The sequence below is a fragment of the Urocitellus parryii genome, chromosome 12, assembly GCF_045843805.1.
Source record: "Urocitellus parryii isolate mUroPar1 chromosome 12, mUroPar1.hap1, whole genome shotgun sequence".
Lineage (NCBI taxonomy): Eukaryota > Metazoa > Chordata > Mammalia > Rodentia > Sciuridae > Urocitellus > Urocitellus parryii.
The window spans coordinates 35,390,327-35,408,833 of record NC_135542.1 but is presented as its reverse complement, the minus strand read 5'-3'; the positions used below and the strand labels follow the sequence as shown (position 1 = coordinate 35,408,833).

At 47.8% G+C, this 18,507-nt stretch overlaps 1 protein-coding gene across 1 annotated transcript; it reads left to right on the top strand.

The window, feature by feature from the left end:
* The first annotated feature begins 309 nt into the window (after positions 1 to 309).
* On the top strand, positions 310 to 12,524 carry Cmpk2 (cytidine/uridine monophosphate kinase 2). The gene is made up of 5 exons (XM_026415031.1): positions 310 to 993; positions 2,303 to 2,417; positions 4,898 to 5,099; positions 9,238 to 9,471; positions 10,910 to 12,524. The coding sequence occupies exons 1-5, from the start codon at positions 313 to 315 to the stop codon at positions 11,031 to 11,033; spliced, it is 1,356 nt and encodes a 451-aa protein (XP_026270816.1). The 5' UTR covers positions 310 to 312; the 3' UTR covers positions 11,034 to 12,524.
* Positions 12,525 to 18,507: the final 5,983 nt, after the last annotated feature.

Below are 18,507 nucleotides of genomic sequence, written 5' to 3'. Positions count from 1 at the left end.
CGCGGCTCCGGTGCTGATTTGCCGCTAGCCTAAGGGCCGGATTAGGGCTAAGAGGGACGTCCCCTGTAGAGGCTGCCGCCTCCGGGAGCTGCCCTACGCAGGCAGCAACGCGCGCCAGGGACGCGGGGGCCGAGCGTTTGCTCTCCGCGCGCGGGCGGTTTACGGAGCGGCTTTTCGAGGGAGGAGAGGCCGCGGGGAGGCGCCCAGAGCCGCTCCGCCCGCCAGTAGCTTTCGTTTCCCGCCGCGCTTCCCCTCTGCCCGCCCCCAGGCGAGTTTCGATTACCAGGCACGGCCAAGGGCCGGGTGGCGCTGATGGCCTTTGCCGGGCGCCCGCGCGCCGCACTGCTGCTCTGGCGGCTCTCAGGGCAGCTGCGCGCCTGGCGCGGGCTCTGCGCTCTGGCCATGGCTCGGCCGCGCTGCTTCGCTCTGGAGCTGAGGGACTGCACTTTAGCTCACTTCGCTCTGGGCGAGGAGGGCTCCGATGCACGCCCTGACCCCAGCCTGGCTGAGCTGCTGGGGCCTCCGGGGCGCAGCTACTCGCTGTGTGTGCCGGCGGCCGCGGACGGCGACTGCGGGGCCCGAGTCCAAGCGGCTCGGGTGCACCAGAACCTGCAGCGCCAGCTGCGCAGTGACCCCTTCCAGCGGTGCCAGCTGCACAGGCTGCTCTGCTACTGCCCAGGCAGCCAGGCCCAAGGCATGCAGCACGGCTTCCTGCTGCGCGACCCCTGTGACTGCCTGGACACCCGGCGCGCTCTGCTAGAACTGCTGGGCAAATTCCAGGAGGCTGAGCGTCCGCACCTGGGGGAGTTTGAGGCCGACTCGCAAGGTGTACTGTGGCAGCGAGTCTGGGTACTGCAGGAGAGTGGGCAGCTGCAGGTGGGCTGCGCACGTGTCCTACCCACCTTGGAGCCCCCGCTGCATCCAGTGGTGCCCCACCTCCTCAGCTCGGTGGTCTTCCGGGACCTGGACACTGCCAGGGCTATTTTAGAGACGGTAAGATTTTTTTTTTCCCTTCAGGATGGCATCTGGATCCTCCACACCAGAACTGGACCAAGCAGTTTGCTCTCCTGCAGGCTGACCTGTAATGAACTTCCTTCCCTCCTTGGTTTGTTTATTCCTGTTCACAGATCACTTAGTGGAGACATGCTGTATGCCAGGCTCTGCATTAGGCACTGGCTCTTTCGAGATTCTTATGAGGGAACTTCCAAGCTGACACAGAACATATCCTAACACCAAGCAATGCCATGCTTGCTGTGGTGCATACAGAAAGTATCCCAGCAGCAGTGGAGAGGGGCTAGGAATGGGAGGATAATGACAGAGAGGTAATTTTCCTTGGTAGTGGCTGCCATTCAGGGATCTTGGGGTGTAGAGGAAAGGACACCAGTTTGGAGTGTAAGAAACTTAGGCATAAATAGCCTTCCTCCTCAGTAGCTGTGAGCCTTGTACCCTCACTCCACCTATGTGTTTCCTCCTTTCCTCCACACCCATTTGTCTTTCAGGGTTCTTGTCAATGATTAAGGAAACAGGTGAGTCACAGCATCATTGAAAGAGACTAAAGACTGACCACAGGTGGGATCTGGGGCATGCAGACTGGCCCACTGACCTGTGATTCATCAGCCTTATGGGACAGGGTTGCAGAGTGGGTAAGAGTGCAAAGTCATTCATCTGGGGTTGAGTTCAATCTCTGGCATTTATAGGTGCTTTCAATAAGTTTCTCCAGTGCTCTTTGCCTCAGTCACCTTGGTTCACAAGACGGAAGTAATCCTAGTACCACTCTTATAAAGTTATCTTAGAGATTGGCTAGCTTCATATTGTGAATCACTTGGAAGATCTCCTTTTCCAATAAGCACAGAAATAAGTAGGGTCTGGGCCTCTTGTGAAGGTGCAGTGAGCATGGGATAGAGCACTGCACAGCTAAGGACTTGGATTTCCAGGCAGACACTGCTCTGCCAGCCTTGCAATTTTCACAGCTCCCTAAGCTGTTAGGAGAGGACAGAAACACACTGCTCATTTACCAACTTGCCACCCTCTGTTCCAGGAGGAGCCTGTGGTTCCACTCTGACTGAGTTATACTGCCCTGTAAGTATGGGTCTTGACCAATGCAGGATGTGTGTGATCCAGAGAACCGAGCCTTTATGAGCTTCAGTTACCCATTACAAAACTACGGTGGCCAGCCTGTCCCAGCTTCAGGATACCAGGAGTTTCGTATGCCTGGTGTGGCCCTTGGTTTAATGTAGGCCTGGTCTTGGGCAACTACAAAAACCCCCGTGCTTGCTGCTGATGGATACCCATTGTATTGCAGTGTACGTCCTCTATTCCGGAAGCCCAGGCAGTTCTTGACGTGGTTGACAAGTGCCCAAGGCGGGTCCAAAGAGGAAAGTTCCCAGTCATTGCCATCGAAGGACTGGATGCCACTGGTAAGAGACTTTGTAGTTACAGACAATGGCATTCACTGTTCAGTTGTGGAATAAAAGAAGTTCTTCTGAAACAGAACTTCAGACAGAGCCTCCATCTGGCTGTACTACACAGCAGGTGCTGGACTAGGGAGGCCATAAGGCTGGCCTCCCCAGGGGACACCATGCGGACAGGGCGAGTTCTGACAACAAGGCTAGTCAGGGGACAGGTGCAGGGAAGGCGCTGCAGAAAGAGAAATGGCCTGGACACTGGTGCACAAACGTGACCCGCATGGTGTGCCCAGGAACCCCAGGCAATTCAGAGGACGATCTTGGGAAAAATGTGGAAGAACAAGGAAATGGAGGAGGAAAAGCCTTCTGAGCTGCACAGATCTCACAACACGTGCCTGAGTGAGACTTGGGTGTCCAAGGGGAAGAAGTGTGGCTTCTGGGGCAGACAGAAGTGGAGAAGAGGAGGCTGAGCTTGGAGAACACTAGCACCCGTGGGGCTTGGCATGAGGACCAGCTTCAGGAGTATCATATGCCTCGTGTGGCCCTTCCTTGTCAACTTAGGGGCACACACTTATCCCAATAGCATCACAGTAGTGTCTAGTGGGAGCCCTGTGCCATGACCAAATGGACTGTGGTGCAGATGGCGGGCTGGCTTTGACTGTCCTGGTTCCCTCTGAGTGATCCGGAGGAGAGGCAGTGGCTTTGGACTTCTGATGGCCATCTGTCACTCGTTGGGTGTGCCTGCTCTGCTGGATCCAGTCCCAGTTATGCGGTAGTCACACAAAATCTCAACCGCCTCAGTCCTCCAGCCAGTGCAGGCTCTGCTCATTTGTTTTATACCTAAAGCTAATTTAGATTCTGAGGGGTTAAAAAAAAGGTCCAAATGTTTAACATCAGCACACAAGTGCTTGCATGAAAAACTCATGAGCAGAGAGCGCCGTGTGGAGACAAGGAGGGCTCACCTGTCACCAGTGCATTCTGGGTCCAGGCCCATCAGCAGGGTGTTTGGGTAATTTGATACTTTTCTCTAGTGCCAGTTTGCTCCTCTATAAGGTGATTAGTCAACACCCATTTTGTAGGGTCCTTGGGAAAATTTGATGCATACTGTGTGTTGAGCTCACAGCTCCTAAAGACACTGACAAATGCTAGGGTTCATCTTAACAATCCAAGAGAAAAATACAATATAATTAAAGAAATAAACAGTTTGTAATAAATTCTTGAAAACTTAAGTGGAGAGAGAGGGGTGGGGAGGGAGAGAAAAGACAGCTAAGCATTAGGAGCGCAGAGAAGCCAGCCGACAGTGTCCTGGAGTGGATGACTTTCTTATCCGCAACCATGCTGAGCTCAGCGCTGCAGCCAAGGCTTGTGGGATGGGTCCAGGGAAGAGGCTGATGTGAGTACAACCTGCAGCTGTACAAAGGGGATCAGAAAGAGGCTGAGCAGGGCTGTAACTTTGAGGAAGAACCAAAGTCTAAATCCAGATAGAGCTGCTCCAACGGCCAAGCCCAGGGAGCCACGGCAGGAATGAGTGGTAGAGTCAGGGTTGGAACTGGAAGGGTCGTGAGGAAGTAGCAGCAGGGGGTGAAGAAGTGAGAAGGGAGGTGGGACCAGGAGAGGCGCCAGGGATGCCACCTGTGTTCCTCAGCTTCTCTCCATTGTGACCAAGATACCCGGCACACACAATTTCAGGGGAGGTGATTTGTTTTGGCTCATGGCTTCAGAGGCTTTGGTCCATGGTCACTTGGGTCCATTGCTCTTGGCCAGAGATGAGGCAGAAAGAACTTCATGGTGGTAGAAGGAAAGCTGCTCAGCTCCTGGGAGCTGGGAAGTGGAGGGAGAGAGAGACTGAGAGTGAGAGCAAGATGAGAGAGAGAGAGAGAGGGAGAGAGAGAGAGAGGAGAGAGAGAGAGAAGACAGACTGACCCAGGGGCAAGATTCAGCCCCTCAGGGCATGCCCTCAGTGGTCTACTTCCTCTGCCCCCACCTCACCTCCTAATAGTCCATTCCAATTATTCACCCATCAAATGATGTAGGCAGAGCCCCAGGGTCCAAACCTTTCCTAAAAGCCCCACTTCCTAACACTGCTGCACCGGGAAGAGGCCTTAAACAAGGGACTTCCCAGGTCCAGACCACAGCACTGTGCCTGGGTCATTCCCCAAGACAGGTCAGATGTGGGTGGCATGGGTGAAGAGAAGCACGGGCCAGGAATAAGGGAGCACGTGAAAGGAGCTCTGGTATCAGGAGCCTGCAGACCCAAGTTCATCATTAATTCATAAAAATGAAGATCATTTTTTTCCTTCCAGATATTCTAATGCCAAGCAGAGGAATCCTAAGTTCCTCTCAGCCTGCAACTTTGTATAAAATACCCTAGTGTGTGATCACCTCCTTTCAATGACAGATTGAAATAATTATTTTGCTTCTTGATGTTAATGTGAACCTTGTGATACTACAGGGGCTGTGTCAAAATGTGATGTCTTGTTTGTGACTTGCAGGTAAGACCACGGTGACCCAGGCAGTCTCCAAGTCTCTCAAGGCTGTCCTCTTATACTCACCACCCTCTTGCATTGGCCAATGGAGGAAAACCTTTGATGATGAACCAACTATTATTAAAAGAGCATTTTACTCTTTGGGCAATTACATTGTGGCTTCTGAAATAGCTAAGGCATCTGCCAAGTCTCCTGTGATTGTAGACAGGTGTGTATAAAGCTTCCTTGAATCAGGCATTTTCTCCTCTATGTGTGTGTGATGGTGTGGGGTGCATGCAGTACCCAATTGTGTTTATCAAGTGAAAATTTTGTTAAGATTATAATAGCAACCATGTCTGTCATTTATTAATTGCCTACACCAGTCATGGCATTTGGCATAGAACTTGCATACATTTTAGTGACATCTGGATCACTAACTTGGGTAGAAAGATATCAAATGTTATCCCCAATTAACTGATTAGAAACAGACCCTAGAAAGGTTGAATAACTTGCCAGTGAATGAGAAGTCTGGGCTCCCCTCTCTGTGCTTTTAGTGGTTCATTTGTTCATTACTTATTCAACAAAGATTTATTGGACACCTAACGTGTGCTAAAGACTTCTTAGACCAAAAGATGTAGGGTAAATGAGATTGTCAGTACACTGCTTCTGTGGAGCAAAGTGACCAGTTGCAGAAGACAGTGACCTTGTGAGCAGAAATGTGAGGTGATCTCAGAGAACATAAATATGAGGAAGAGGGTAAATCAAGGTAACATGACACTGAAAACCTCCACACACCCAGTAGGTGTGGTGCAGAGGGCCTGCCTCAAAAGGCATCTCTGAACAGTGATCAAAAAGAGTCAGGTGTGAAATTTCCAGGGGTGCAGAATGATCATGTAAGCCAGAGGCTGACAGATTCAGGGATCGGAGGGAGGCCCGGGTGCTGGAGCACAGCCGGTGAGGCCTGCTTTCTGGAAGGACGGAAGGAAAAGGTGGGGCAGGTCACAGGGAAGTGTGAATTTTATTCTTAGTGGGGAATTATCTGAAGAATTTAGATGTGGGAGTGGCATGAACTGATATTTTAAAGTTTGTACATATAAATAATAGCTTTAAAATGCAGTAAAAATGGACAAAAGCTATATAGCAAGGGGTACTGAGTTTAACATCGTCTCAACACGGGGTATAGAAATTGCAACCACACTAAGATGCCATTTTGCCCCAGGAGTTTGGTGAAGACCTGGGTTGAAGAAGACACAGATCCATGGGAACTCATGTGTGGGGCTGACCAGAGATGGACACTGGTGTTGTCCCATGCAGAACAGGTTGAGGAGATGTAGCAGAGGGGAAGGTTGCTGCCACTCACTGGAGGAACACTCTCCAGAGTTTATTTCAGCATCATTTATATTATGAAAAAGTTTGAAAAGCCAAAAAGCCCACCAATAGAAAGGAAAATACTGGCATATTTGTAAAATGGAATATCATGTGGCAATATACACAAGGGTAATGCATCACTGAGCACAGATTACAAAACCATAATGTTAAATGCAAAAAAATCACATTGCAGAAATATGCTCAGCAGAATGCATGTGAAATAATACTGCAGAGTATGGAGAGATGAAGGAATGTTGAGCACTGAATTTAAGAGAGCCATATTCCCATGTGCAGAGAGAAATGTGATTGCCAATGTGTCTAGAAGGGCTTCATTTGTGATGTATTATTTCTTTACATTACTCAAGTATTCATTTTACTGCTTTCTGTGCAATTTTAGTTGTTTTTGAATTTAAGCAATTTCATTTAAGCAATTCAATACATATTAAGAAGGACATTAATAATAAATGAAAATCCCAAGGAATTTCAGGAAGTGAGCCTATCAAATACCCTGAACCCTGGGTTATGGTTTAGCTATTTGGTGTCCCCCCAAAAGTTTGTGTGTAAGACAATGCAAGAAAGTTTTGAGGTGAACTGATTGGGTTATGAGAGCCTTAACTTAATCATTGCATTATCCCCCGATGGGGATTAATTGGGTGGTGACTGTAGGCAGAGGGGGTATGATTGGAGAAAGTGGTCCCCAAGGGCCTGCCTTTGGGGTATATTTTTTTTTCCCTGGTGAGCAAGACTCTCTCTCTCTACTTCCTGGTGCAGAGACTGACCATTTCCAAGGAATGTAGTCAGCCAACTACAGACTGAGACCTCTGAAACCATGATTCTCAGATAAAGTTTTTCTCCTCTAAAATTGTCCTGGTCACAGCAGTGAAAAAGCTGACTAAAACACCTGGTCAAGAATGGGAGCCTTGCTGCACCCCATAAATCTGCTCCTTCTCCACCTGAACACGGTCCACTCTCCTGCCCAGTGGTAGCCACTCTCCCGATAGCATCTACCACATATTGGTTTTGCCTGTTCTTGAACTGCCTATGAATGCAACGCTACGTCGTATGCTATTTGCATTCAGTTTTCTTTCACAACACCTTGTGTTTGTGAGGTCTCCGTCTGGTAATGAACTTTCACACACCTTTGCTGCAATGTACGTGCGATTCTGATGCACAGGTTTCCGGGAGAGGAACGGCAGGGGCATGGCGTTGAGGTGTATTCAACTTTCATAGGTATGGAACAAAGTTTCTAGAGTGCTGGAAACAACTTACAGCCTCATCTTGTCCCACAGGAGGGTCTGAGCCCTCCCCTGGGAGCCCCCCTCACCCTCAGTTAGTGCAGTCTGACTCTGCTCTAGCCTTTCTGCTGGTTCATGTTGGGAAGCTGGTAGTTACGGCCGCTTTGCTGCACCAGGGAAGAGACTTCCTACTCCTTTCTTGAAATGATATCTTTCTCTGTGCTTTTTGGTATATTGGAGATATTTCATAAAGAGATCACCCAGATGGTTTTTAAGAATCAAGGATGTGGTGGTACCATGAGGACGAGAGGGAAACGGCAAGTTTAGCCTGAAGCTGTGGCTTCTCGTCCCAGCTACAGTGGCAGCTTGGGGTATTACTTTGGTGGTGGGGGATGGTGGGCTGGGTGGGGTTGGGTGGGGGTGTTTTAATTGTTTCCAAGTTGGCAAGTATGAGGAATGCTAGAAGAAATGGCAAAAGCTGTGGAGTCTTGTTCTTCTTTGGGACACTTGCCTGGGCGACACCTTTGCCTCATTGCCAACTTGCCCAGTGTTACCATATCTACAGTCATTCCCTAGTATTTCAAGGGGGAAGACTAAAATTTTCCTGCAGACCGTGACTTCAGGTGGGGCATATTTTCCTTGGTGCCCTGGGTGCTGAAGCAATACCTGCAGTGGAGACAGGTACTCATGCCCTCCGTCTCTTGGTTTGCTGATCTGTCAAAGCGGTATATTATACGCCCTCCCCTGCCTGCCCTCAAAGCCTGTGATGCATAGCAGTGAGTTGATTCATGAGCAGGGTCTCTGACACTGCAAATCACTCTAAAAATAGACAGCATGATTCTAAAGCCATATATGATGTATTGGCCAAGGGTTCCGGGTTCGTGCTTCCCCTGATAGTGGGATCCAGAATGCCAGATAGTGCAAAGAGTGGAGGTGATGTCCAGGGGCGTGATTATTTTAAAAGCACAGCAGGGCTGTCATCGAGAGAACTCTATAGAAAACAGGCTTTAATTCCATCTTTCTGCTTTGTGTCCCTGGATTGTCTGCAATTTAGTTCTTGTCAGAGGAAAAGCAAAGAGCAGTTCTGTGTCGTCTGAGTGGGTTTGTCCATGTTTAAATATTCTGAAATCCATTATTTAGGTAGCACCTTCCTCTGGCTGGATGATGTATGGGTAGAGGTTGCTCAAGACTTCTATGGTAAAGGAGTCTTGTTGAATTATCAGCCTTTGTCTTCATACTGAGCCTTTCACTCAGAGAACACGGAGTGTGCAGATGCCTGTGGTAGTCTGGGCGACAATACCTGTCTGCTTGCCTGGCACTGACGGGCAGTCAGATGCCTGGAGGCTCGGGGTCCAGCCCGGGGTTCCCTGGATGGGCACGTTCAGTGTGAATAGCACAGGAGTTGACCTGACTGTCCAGAGTTTGCCCAAGACACAGCACTTGACTAAAATGAAAGGCCCACAGGTCTGTTCTGTTGGCCCTCACCCCAGCACAGGACCAGCACCCTGTGGGCAAGCCCCGTGCAGCCCCCTCCGCTCACGGCAGGGGACAGTCGAGTAAGGGCAACCTCATGGAGAGCCCACTCACATTGCTCTTGTTTTCAAACTGTTTTGTGAGTTTTGATAGAACTCAGTTTTACTTACCTTGGTGCATCACCCTGGGAGCCCAGGGGTCAGCCCTGGGTTCCTTTTGCTGGCCAGCTGATCCCTGGGCGCTGCTTGACATCTGGCTGGTTCAGGAACTCACGGCTGCTTTTCTTCTCAGGTTCTGGCACAGCACAGCCACCTATGGCATAGCCACTGAGTTGAGTGGGGGTCTGCAGCACCTGCCTCCTGCCCACCACCCCGTATACCAGTGGCCAGGGGACCTGCTCAAGCCTGACCTCGTCCTGCTGCTCACCATGAGTCCTGAGGAGAGGGCACAGAGGCTGCGGGACCGGGGCCTGGAGCAGACCAGAGAAGAGGCTGAACTTGAGGCCAACAGCGTATTTCGTCAGAAGTAGGTGTCTCTGGGGCAAGGCAAGCGGTGGGCATCCCTGCAGGGACTGAGCCAGCTTTAGGTGCATGGAGGAAGTGACCGTGTCCCATGTTTCCAAAGTAGAGGCAGTGCCCTGAGCTGTGTCAGGGCCCATGGGCAGGCCCATACCGTGGGGCTACAGCTAAAATTCCACTGACTGGAGATCAGACCATGCCGCTTGTCCTGGCTGTGCCAGGAACAGCACGAGCCTGGGTAAGACAGTGAGGTGTCCGTGCCTCGGTTCCCCAGTCTGGATAGGATGGGCATAGCGCAGAGTGCCTACCCTGCGTCAGGCGGTTTACCTACATCTGGGTGCAGTTCTCCCACAGCCTCCCTCGAGAGGCCACATCTGCCTTATGTTAACAGTTTACAAAACCTAAGGCTCAAAGGATTAAATGATTTGTCCACATTTCCTACTATTAAGTAGTAAAACTGGGATTAGAGTCAAGATCTTTGTGCCTTCAAAGACAGTGTTTGTTTTGATCAGAGGGTTATGAGCACCACGGTGGAGAGTCCAGACAGGCCTGCGGCGTCACGGCCAAGTGTGGCTCCATCTCCAGCCCTGGTTCTGGAGGTGAAAACCAAAGTAGCTTAAAGAGATAAACAGTGACATCATTGTCATCGCCCAGTAGTGTCACCCTACAAAGAATAAAAACAACTGTGCTGCATGTGAAGATATCATGCCCAGCAATTTGCATTTATACAAATTCCATTAAGCCTCTTTACAAACTCCTGACAGAGGTATTATTTCAGCACTTATACACAAATGACCCGGCCAGGACAGGGCATGGGACAGGCTGATGTAGCTGGTAGGTGGCACAGCAGATGCTCCAGCTCCAGGCCCCGTCTGAACCACTGTGCCACAGAGCCTGTGATAAACAGACACTGGCCACGCGGGCACCTCACTGCAGCTGACCAGAAGGGAGAGATGATAGGGGTCCCTGGCAGGAGCTGTGTCCTCCACTCAAGTGCTGGAAGAGTTAAGTTCAGGCAGCGACTGTGCAGAGGACTCTGGCCCCTGTGAAGATCTTCCAGGGAACAGACTGGGAGAAATTGGCCATTGGCCTCTTTACTTAATCTGTTTGAGCTTCGGTTTCTTTTTCTGCAGAACAGTGATAACGATGGTTCCTCCCCTTAGGTTACTTTGCGTATTAAATGAGAAGAACTGGGCAGAATGCTAATGCTTGGCAGATGATAAGTAGTCAATAAATGCTAGCTGTTAAATTATTATTGCTAAGTTGTCATTTATTAAGCAAAATGCATTTACCATCATCTGTGGGCAAAGCGAGCGGCTCAGGGGAGCTGGGAGGTGAACGAGGAGGCACTTGGCCTCATGGGGTTATCATCATGGTAGCAGAGTCTCTCTGCAGGGAGAGCTGTGCCAGGAACCAGGCTGACGCTTCCTTCTGCCTGTCCCCAGGGTGGAGCTGTCCTACCGACGGATGGAGAATCCCGGCTGCCTCGAGGTTGACGCCAGCCCCTCAAGAGAGAAGGTCCTGCAGACCGTTTTGGGCCTGATCCGAAACACTTTTCAGGACTTGTAGGTCTCTGACCAGGTGCCCCATCTCAGCAGAGTGGGTGTCGGCTTGGTAGATCCACGGCTGAGCTTGACAGGCAGCTCCCACTTCACGTTGTCCAGGTGTATTGTGTGTCAGAAAACGGGAGACTGGGCATTTTATTTGACTCCAGCCATTTATTTGCCTGAAGGCCCTGGCAAGCTTGTGCCTGGTGGGGCTCCACAGGGACTGGCGATTTCCTTCTGCCCCGTATGTGGACAATCTCCTCAGAACATGTTTTCAACTCTGTCACTGTCAGACTTCTCCAAGATGGGTCTCATCCAGAACGTATCAGCTGTACAGAAGCCACCAGGAAGCTCTCCACAGCAGCAGAGAGCCCAGCAGCCCTTTCTGAGGAACACCTACATCCCTACCACATCACCTGTCGGGACTTTCCGATCTGGAGGCACTACATCTCCGTCAGCCATGCATTTCCACACCACACACCTGTTCACGGCCATTCCTACAGAGCTGTTTGTGCTGGGGGACATTCGCAGAGCAGGCAGCAACCTTGTGCCTGAGGCTCCGAGCCCCTTGGATAGAACCCTGGGTTCCTCGCACCCAGAGTTGAACAGGAAGATGATCAGCCAAGCTGCTCTCGCTGAGACACTCCAGCCTTCTGTACGTTCCTTGTTTCCATCCCCTTCCCTTCCTTTGAAATATGGCTCTGAATGTAATGAGCAGTCTGCAAGGAGCTGGTTGCCTTTCACTTAGCCAATCCAGCAATTTATTTATATTGATGTTTACATTATGTGTTTCCTCAGTGTAGGAGCTATGAGTCACTAATTAAAATTGAAGTCAAGAAGCTAAATGCAATGTTTGTTGTGTATTTTCATTACACAAATTTAATTTATCTTTCTCAGTGAGCACAGTGCATCCTGGAATGGGTTTTCTTAGTAAATTATCTTGCACTTGAATGTCTTGTGATTGCACATGGAATCAGCTTTGAGATCTGCTTGGCTACAAGACAGTAGCTAAGGAAAGGGGGACTTAATAGCTCTGTGGCCTTGGCTGAGTCACGGAACATTAACAGTCTGTATTACTTGATCTGAAGAGGGACAGACATTCTTGGTCATAAAGAGATGCTTGAACCAGGTGAGGACAAATTCCTTCCAGTTCTAAGGTAGATGAATTTGCAAATTATTTCATCCTGTCTACAATTTCTTAAGAAAACTTTACCCCCAAATAATTAAATGTAAGGCCTTACCAGTTTTATCATATGGCATCTTTAATTATAATCCAGTTTAGTAGCAACACCATGCTATTTTTCAAATGAACTATAGATAATCTATACACAATGTATTTATTCAAATAGATTATACAGTTGGTTTCAGTTGAAAATATTCTTAAAGCTGATGAATAGAATTAGTGCTCTTTGCAGTGTGATATCCAACTATATTTTGATCTTATTTACTTTAAACATTTCAGAAGTTTTTGCTGGCAACCTAGAAAAACAATTACCTAATGATTTGTTTATATCTCTTGCAAATGAATAAAATTGCTATGGTTTTCTCAGCTGTGCTGTGGTCATGGGGGCATTTGTCCAAAAAGGTACCCACGGTTTCCCTCCAAATGCTGTATAGCTCTTGAGAGCAAGGAAATTGGATGGTGTGTGTTGGTAGTGACATGGAATTTGTGGCCAAGGGGCTTCCAGATGAGAGGTGAATGATCATATTACTTTAAACACTATTTCTTCATTGTAAATAGTAAAATAATTTTTTATTATGCGTTCTTGGATGATTTCTTTTAGATAAGACAGCACCTCCTGTCCCTAAACTGATGACAAGTAATCGTTTGCCTGGCTCTGCTCCCTGCGAGTGGGGCACTGCTCCCATTCTCCTGATAGGACATTTGTTGTCCCCCACATCCATTCTCCCTTCCCTCCAGAGTAGCAGAATTTTAGGAGGGCATGCGGTGGCTGAGAGGGCAGAGCACCTTCCTTTCAGCTCGATGAGGGCAGCTGGCTAGGTCTTGCCGGGAGCAGAAGGACAGAAATATGGCAGGATGGGGCCCTTTTATTGAACTTATCCTGCTGGCTCTATTCAGGGGTGGTAGTGAGCCCTGTAGAGACCAGGGGTTGAGGAGGACACTGCAGAGAGGTGAAGCTGCATGTCTCTGCTGCCACCCAGCCTGGCCCACCTTGGGCTTCTATGTGGGACGAGCCTGCTCCTGCCTGCTACCAGCCATTCTTGGGGTGGGTTTCTGACCCACACAGGTGCATCTACGTCCTTTCATCTTTTGCAACAAGAACCTGGAACACGCCCACTAACACAAGGGACTGTTTTTAAAAAGCCATGAGATATCCAGTGCTCTTGTTCCATGATATCAATCATACACGATTATGGTTCGATTGGCTCCTGTGAGCTTACTTCATGGGTCTTGTGGATCTTCCTCCCCCTGTGTCTGTGAATGGAGAGCCAAGAGAGAAGGAACCATGACCCTTGGCTGTGTAAAGGCCATTGTGCCCAGTGCTGTGGCTGGCACAGAGTTAGCAGTCAGTTCTGTGTCCTGGACAGAGCGACCTAGAGAATTAGAACATGCTACGGAGTGCTAATTGTGTGGCTCCAACAATAAGGCAAGGACTGCTGAAAACTCTTTTGAAATCAAGAGCCACATCCCAGGCCTCTTTTTGTCTCTCACACGTACAAGGAATTCGAACATTTTGGATCAATTCAATAGTCCCCAACTCTGTGCCTTAGAGTTAGCTGCATAAGTTTACAAGACTGATACCAGGACTCCACACAACACCTAGGTCCCGTGTCTGGCTGTGTTGTGTGGATGTGGGTATGTGGATGTGGGTGCATGTGTTGGGGTGCTGGAGTCCAGAGAGGGAGCCATGTGTTGAGGTAGCAGAACAAGTTCACCAGTCAGGACAGCTACGGCTCTCCCTGACGCTTCATGGGAGACAGACACCCTCCTGACTTGTTTAGAGCCCCATGATCCAGAGCTGTCTCTCTCATCCCTTATGGTACAGAAAATCTAATGTGCTCATTTACTGTGTTACCTTATTTGGAAATAAGGTTTTGCTATGTATTCAAGTTAAGGTGAGTCCTACTGGATTAAAGTGGGCCCTGAGCTATCATGACTAGTGTCCTTGTAATAAGGAAGGATGAGCCAGAGGCACAACAAGGACATCCCGAGGAAGGGGCACAGGTGGTAAGGACATGGCTGAAAGTCAGCACCACCAGATGACAACCTCCTATAAAGTGGAGAGGCAAGGAAGGGCCCTACCCTAGTCTCCGAGGAAGCACATCCCTACTCACACCTGGATTTTGAACTTCCAGTTTTCAGAACTATTAGAGGGTAAATTTCTGTTGTTTTAACTTACTCAGTTTGGGGCACTTTTTCATGATAGAACTGGAAGCTGCTGTCACATGCCACATAACAATGTTTTGGTTAATAACGGTGGTCCTCTAAGGGTGGGCGGCCTAGTGACGTGGGACCACTTTAGTTGTGAGTGCACTCTGTGACGTTCATACCGTGAGGAAACCAGCTAGTGGTCATTGTTGCAGAATGAGCCATTCCTGAAGGGGACCCAATAGTTAAAATACTGAAACAAAATATCAGGAGAAAACCTTGGAAGCAGCTGGAGAAAAACCACTGGCTATGAATATGCATATGGTGACAAAGAACCCTAGAAACTATGGAGGAGACAGTGGAGAAGATCTCCCAAGTTCTGAGAGAAAAAGATATCCAACTAGAGTCCTACATCCAGTAAAAATGACCTACAGAAATGATGGTGAGGTCAAGCCATTTTTAGAAAAAAAGAGAAAATCAAGGCAGTTACCCACATATAATGTTCTCTACTAAAGTTGATGCTATGAAATATTATAAGCATGACCATCTGATTCACCAAAATACATTAGATTTTGAGCCCCACTTTTGAGTTGCTGAAATAGATATCTGCTATGGACGGAGAATGTGTATCCTCCCAAAACTCATATGCAGAAGCCCTCTTAGCAACTGTAGCTAGAGACTAGGTCTTCAGCAGGAAGCTGGGTCACAGCGGGTCATAAGTGAGGCTCTGTTCCCATCAGCTTAGGGCCCAGGTAAGGACAGCCCCGGCGTGTACCCATGCACAGCACACTCTTTCCTCTCCCTCCCTCTCCCCTCTGCATGAACAAGAGGTCCTGTGGGCACATGGTGAGATGGTCACTGTCATCTCAGAACTAAGAGATGAAGCCCCATGAGAAATGGTACCTTGTTGGGGGCCACAGCCGAGTCGAGATGACGCATGGCATTTTTGCCAGGAGTAGTGGTTGAGGGGTGACACCAGCGAGTTCTCGCGGAGTTCCCGTTGAGCTCTCGCGGGGATTCCCGGAGAGTTCCCATTGGTTGGAGAAGTGTCGGAGGAGGGATATTTCCGGTTGCTGGTTCCTGGAGGAGCTGCGTGGCGTTTGGCAGAGTCCCGGGGAGCGTGTGTGGAGTGTGCTCGTGGAGTTCAGAAATAAAGTTTGTTCCTGCTTCAGTGGCTCGAGATTTGTGCCCAGCCAGACTGCGGCAGTACCTAGTTGGCACCTTGGTCCTGGGCCTTCCATGTCTGTGGAAGCGGATCCGCCTGGGGTGTTCTGTTCTGGCAGCCTTCAGTGACTCATCCAGTGTCTTTTCTTTAAAACAACTTCTTCCTAAGTGCAGCAGCTATTTTTGTTAGTGAATGGGAAACGCAATTAGTCTCATCCTTTTCTTATGGAAAAGCAGGCTGGGCTGGCTCTGGAAGGCCTGGTATTCCACGATGAAGGTCCACTCAGATACAGTACTTTCCCTCCACCTTCTAGGAGAAACTGTGAAGCATCTTAAAAATGTTTAGATCCTGGGATCATTTTGGAATGTACATCAAGAAAAGAATCAGTAGTACACATGAGATGTTTTATTCCACATGTATTACATCTTCAAATAATTAGAATAGGCTTATGCCTAGGTACAATCTATTTTATATATTTTATTTTAATATATACTGGCTAAATATGTCAGGCTAAATTCTTTTGATAGAATGCTCAGCACCTAAGTATCAAAAATACCTTCTCAGTTGTAACCAGTGATTTTATTGCTTCTTCTTTATTTAAAAATTTTCCATATTTTACACAATAATATGGAGAAACTGAAATGGCAGGTTTGTTGCTATATAAAAGAATTCAAAGAACTTCAGACCTTTAAAATGTATGATTTGATCTATTTTGACACAGGTACAGTCTCACAACAGCCTTGGTGGAGTCAAGACAGGATGCCCCATCTCCCCAGGAAAGCCCGTGGGCTCTCTGCACCACCCTAAGCCTCCCTGATCTTTGCAACCTCAGGGCAAAGTGGGGTCCATTTCATAGTAAATTCATTTGTGTTTTCTGGGGATTTATGTAAATGGAAAGTTCTAATATGTGCTCTTTGCTCTTTTTTTTTTAACCTGACTTCCACCAATTATCAGCACAGGCATTTTGAGATCCATCCATGTTGTTTGTGAATTGATAATTCGTTTTTTTTTTTTTTTTTTTCTGTGTAATGTTCCATTTCTAGGACTCATCACCATTAACCTGTTACTGGATATTTGGGTTGGTTCCACATTTTAATTGTTGCAAATAAAGCCACTTTGGACACTGTGGACGTCTGTGTTTTCATCTAGCAATTTCTCCTCTGAGCGTCTTCCTTTAACACTTGCTGGTGATGAATTCATTCAGTTCCTTTATATATGAAAAGCCTGTGTTTTCCCTTAGGTTTTAAAAGGTATTTTCACTTGGCTTAAAATTATAGGTTCCATGACTTTTTGTGGTAGTCGTGGTGGTTATTGTTTTTAATAGTTCATGTCAGTTGCTATGTAATAGTAGGGTTCATTTGGATAGAATGTAGAAGCATGGGAGTTTTCTAACTGAGTGCCTACATAAAGGTGTGGTTCAATGTCGTCTCACTTTCATGGTCTGATGGGAAATCTGCTGTCATCCTTGCCTTTGTTCCTCAGTACATAACCTGTTTTATGTATCTGGTCTTTTTCTTTATTACTGGTTTGAATAATTTGATTAAGATGCTCCTTGGCTTAATTTATTTATGTATTTGTGGTTTGATCTTTCTGTTCTGTAGGCTTATAGTTTCCTTTATTTTTTTGGAAATTTTTTCTTTCATTTTTCAGATTTTTGGGGGGAGGTTCACCCTTTCATTTATTCCCTCCTTGGGAATGCCAGTTATATATCTGATACATTGCTTAAAAATCTCCCACAACTCACTGATATGGTTTTCATTAGAAGACTATATTCTTTTGCACTGTGTTTCTTTTTGATAGATTTCATTGCCATGTCTCCATGTTCTTTGGCAGCTTCTCACCTGAGGCTAATCACTTTAGAGTACGTTTCTCTCAGATACCGAGAAGTCAAATTTTGAGATACGATGAAAGGGAGGAAACATTGAAGCAGCATTTTAAAAATTACTAAACCAAAAATCCTTCAACCTAGAATTGAATATAACGTATATATCACCTACTTCTTTGTTTATATTTCTTAAATTTGTGGAATATAGTATTGATAACAGTTTTCACATTTATGTTTGCAAATTCTAGTATTGTTGTCAGTTTTGAGTTATTTTCATTGATTTTTCTTCCTTATTGTTTTCTCCCCCCCCAATCTGGTATATTTGATTGGATATAATACATTTTGAATTTTATCTTGTTAGGCAATGGATGTTTTGATTTTCTATTAAAACTCTGAAGCTTTGTTTTACATTGTGGTTTAGTTTTTGGAAAGTGATCGATCTTTTTTTTTTTTTTTTTTGTATTGCAATTAAGAATCATTAGATGGAGCCATTCAATCTAGAATTAGTGACTTCTCACTACTGCAGGACTATTCGTGCACTCCACCAGATCCCCAGTGGTTTTTGATGTTTAGTGGTCTGGCCAGTGAGGACAGGCTCTGTACCTGGCCTGTGAAAGTGCTGGGCTCTCTCCTCCAACCTTTGAGGATGGTTCTTTACCTGAGTTTGGCCCCCAAGACGGCACCTGCATGCCTGAGGCTGAGAGTGTCACTGGACAACTTGGACGTGGGGAAGACGGGGTCCTGGTCACACTACTCTCTTTCCTCCTGGATGGGGACTGTCCTGATGGCTTAGGTCGTTGAGATCTGGTCTCCTAGCCCTTCTTGACCAACTGGGTCTCAGCTGAGGTCTCCATGGTGTTGGGATCTCTTGACGTCCATCTTCCATCCAGCCCTTGCTGTTTGGGGTGGTTCGCTGTCTCCCTGTGCTCTGTGTCACCTCACACAGCCCCTGTCAGGTCTATCACCATCAGCCCTCCTCCCTGGGGCTGGCAAACTTTATGGGTGCATTCAAAGGGCAGGGAACTGTGGGTGGTCCCAGAAGCAGCTGCCAGGAGGCCTGTGCTTTATCACTGCACACAGCCTGGTTAGTGTGGGTGTGGCTGGGCTCCAGGCTGACTCAGGGAGGCTGGCATGGGTTCCTGGGGGACAGATGAGGGCTTCTCTCTGTTCCAGAC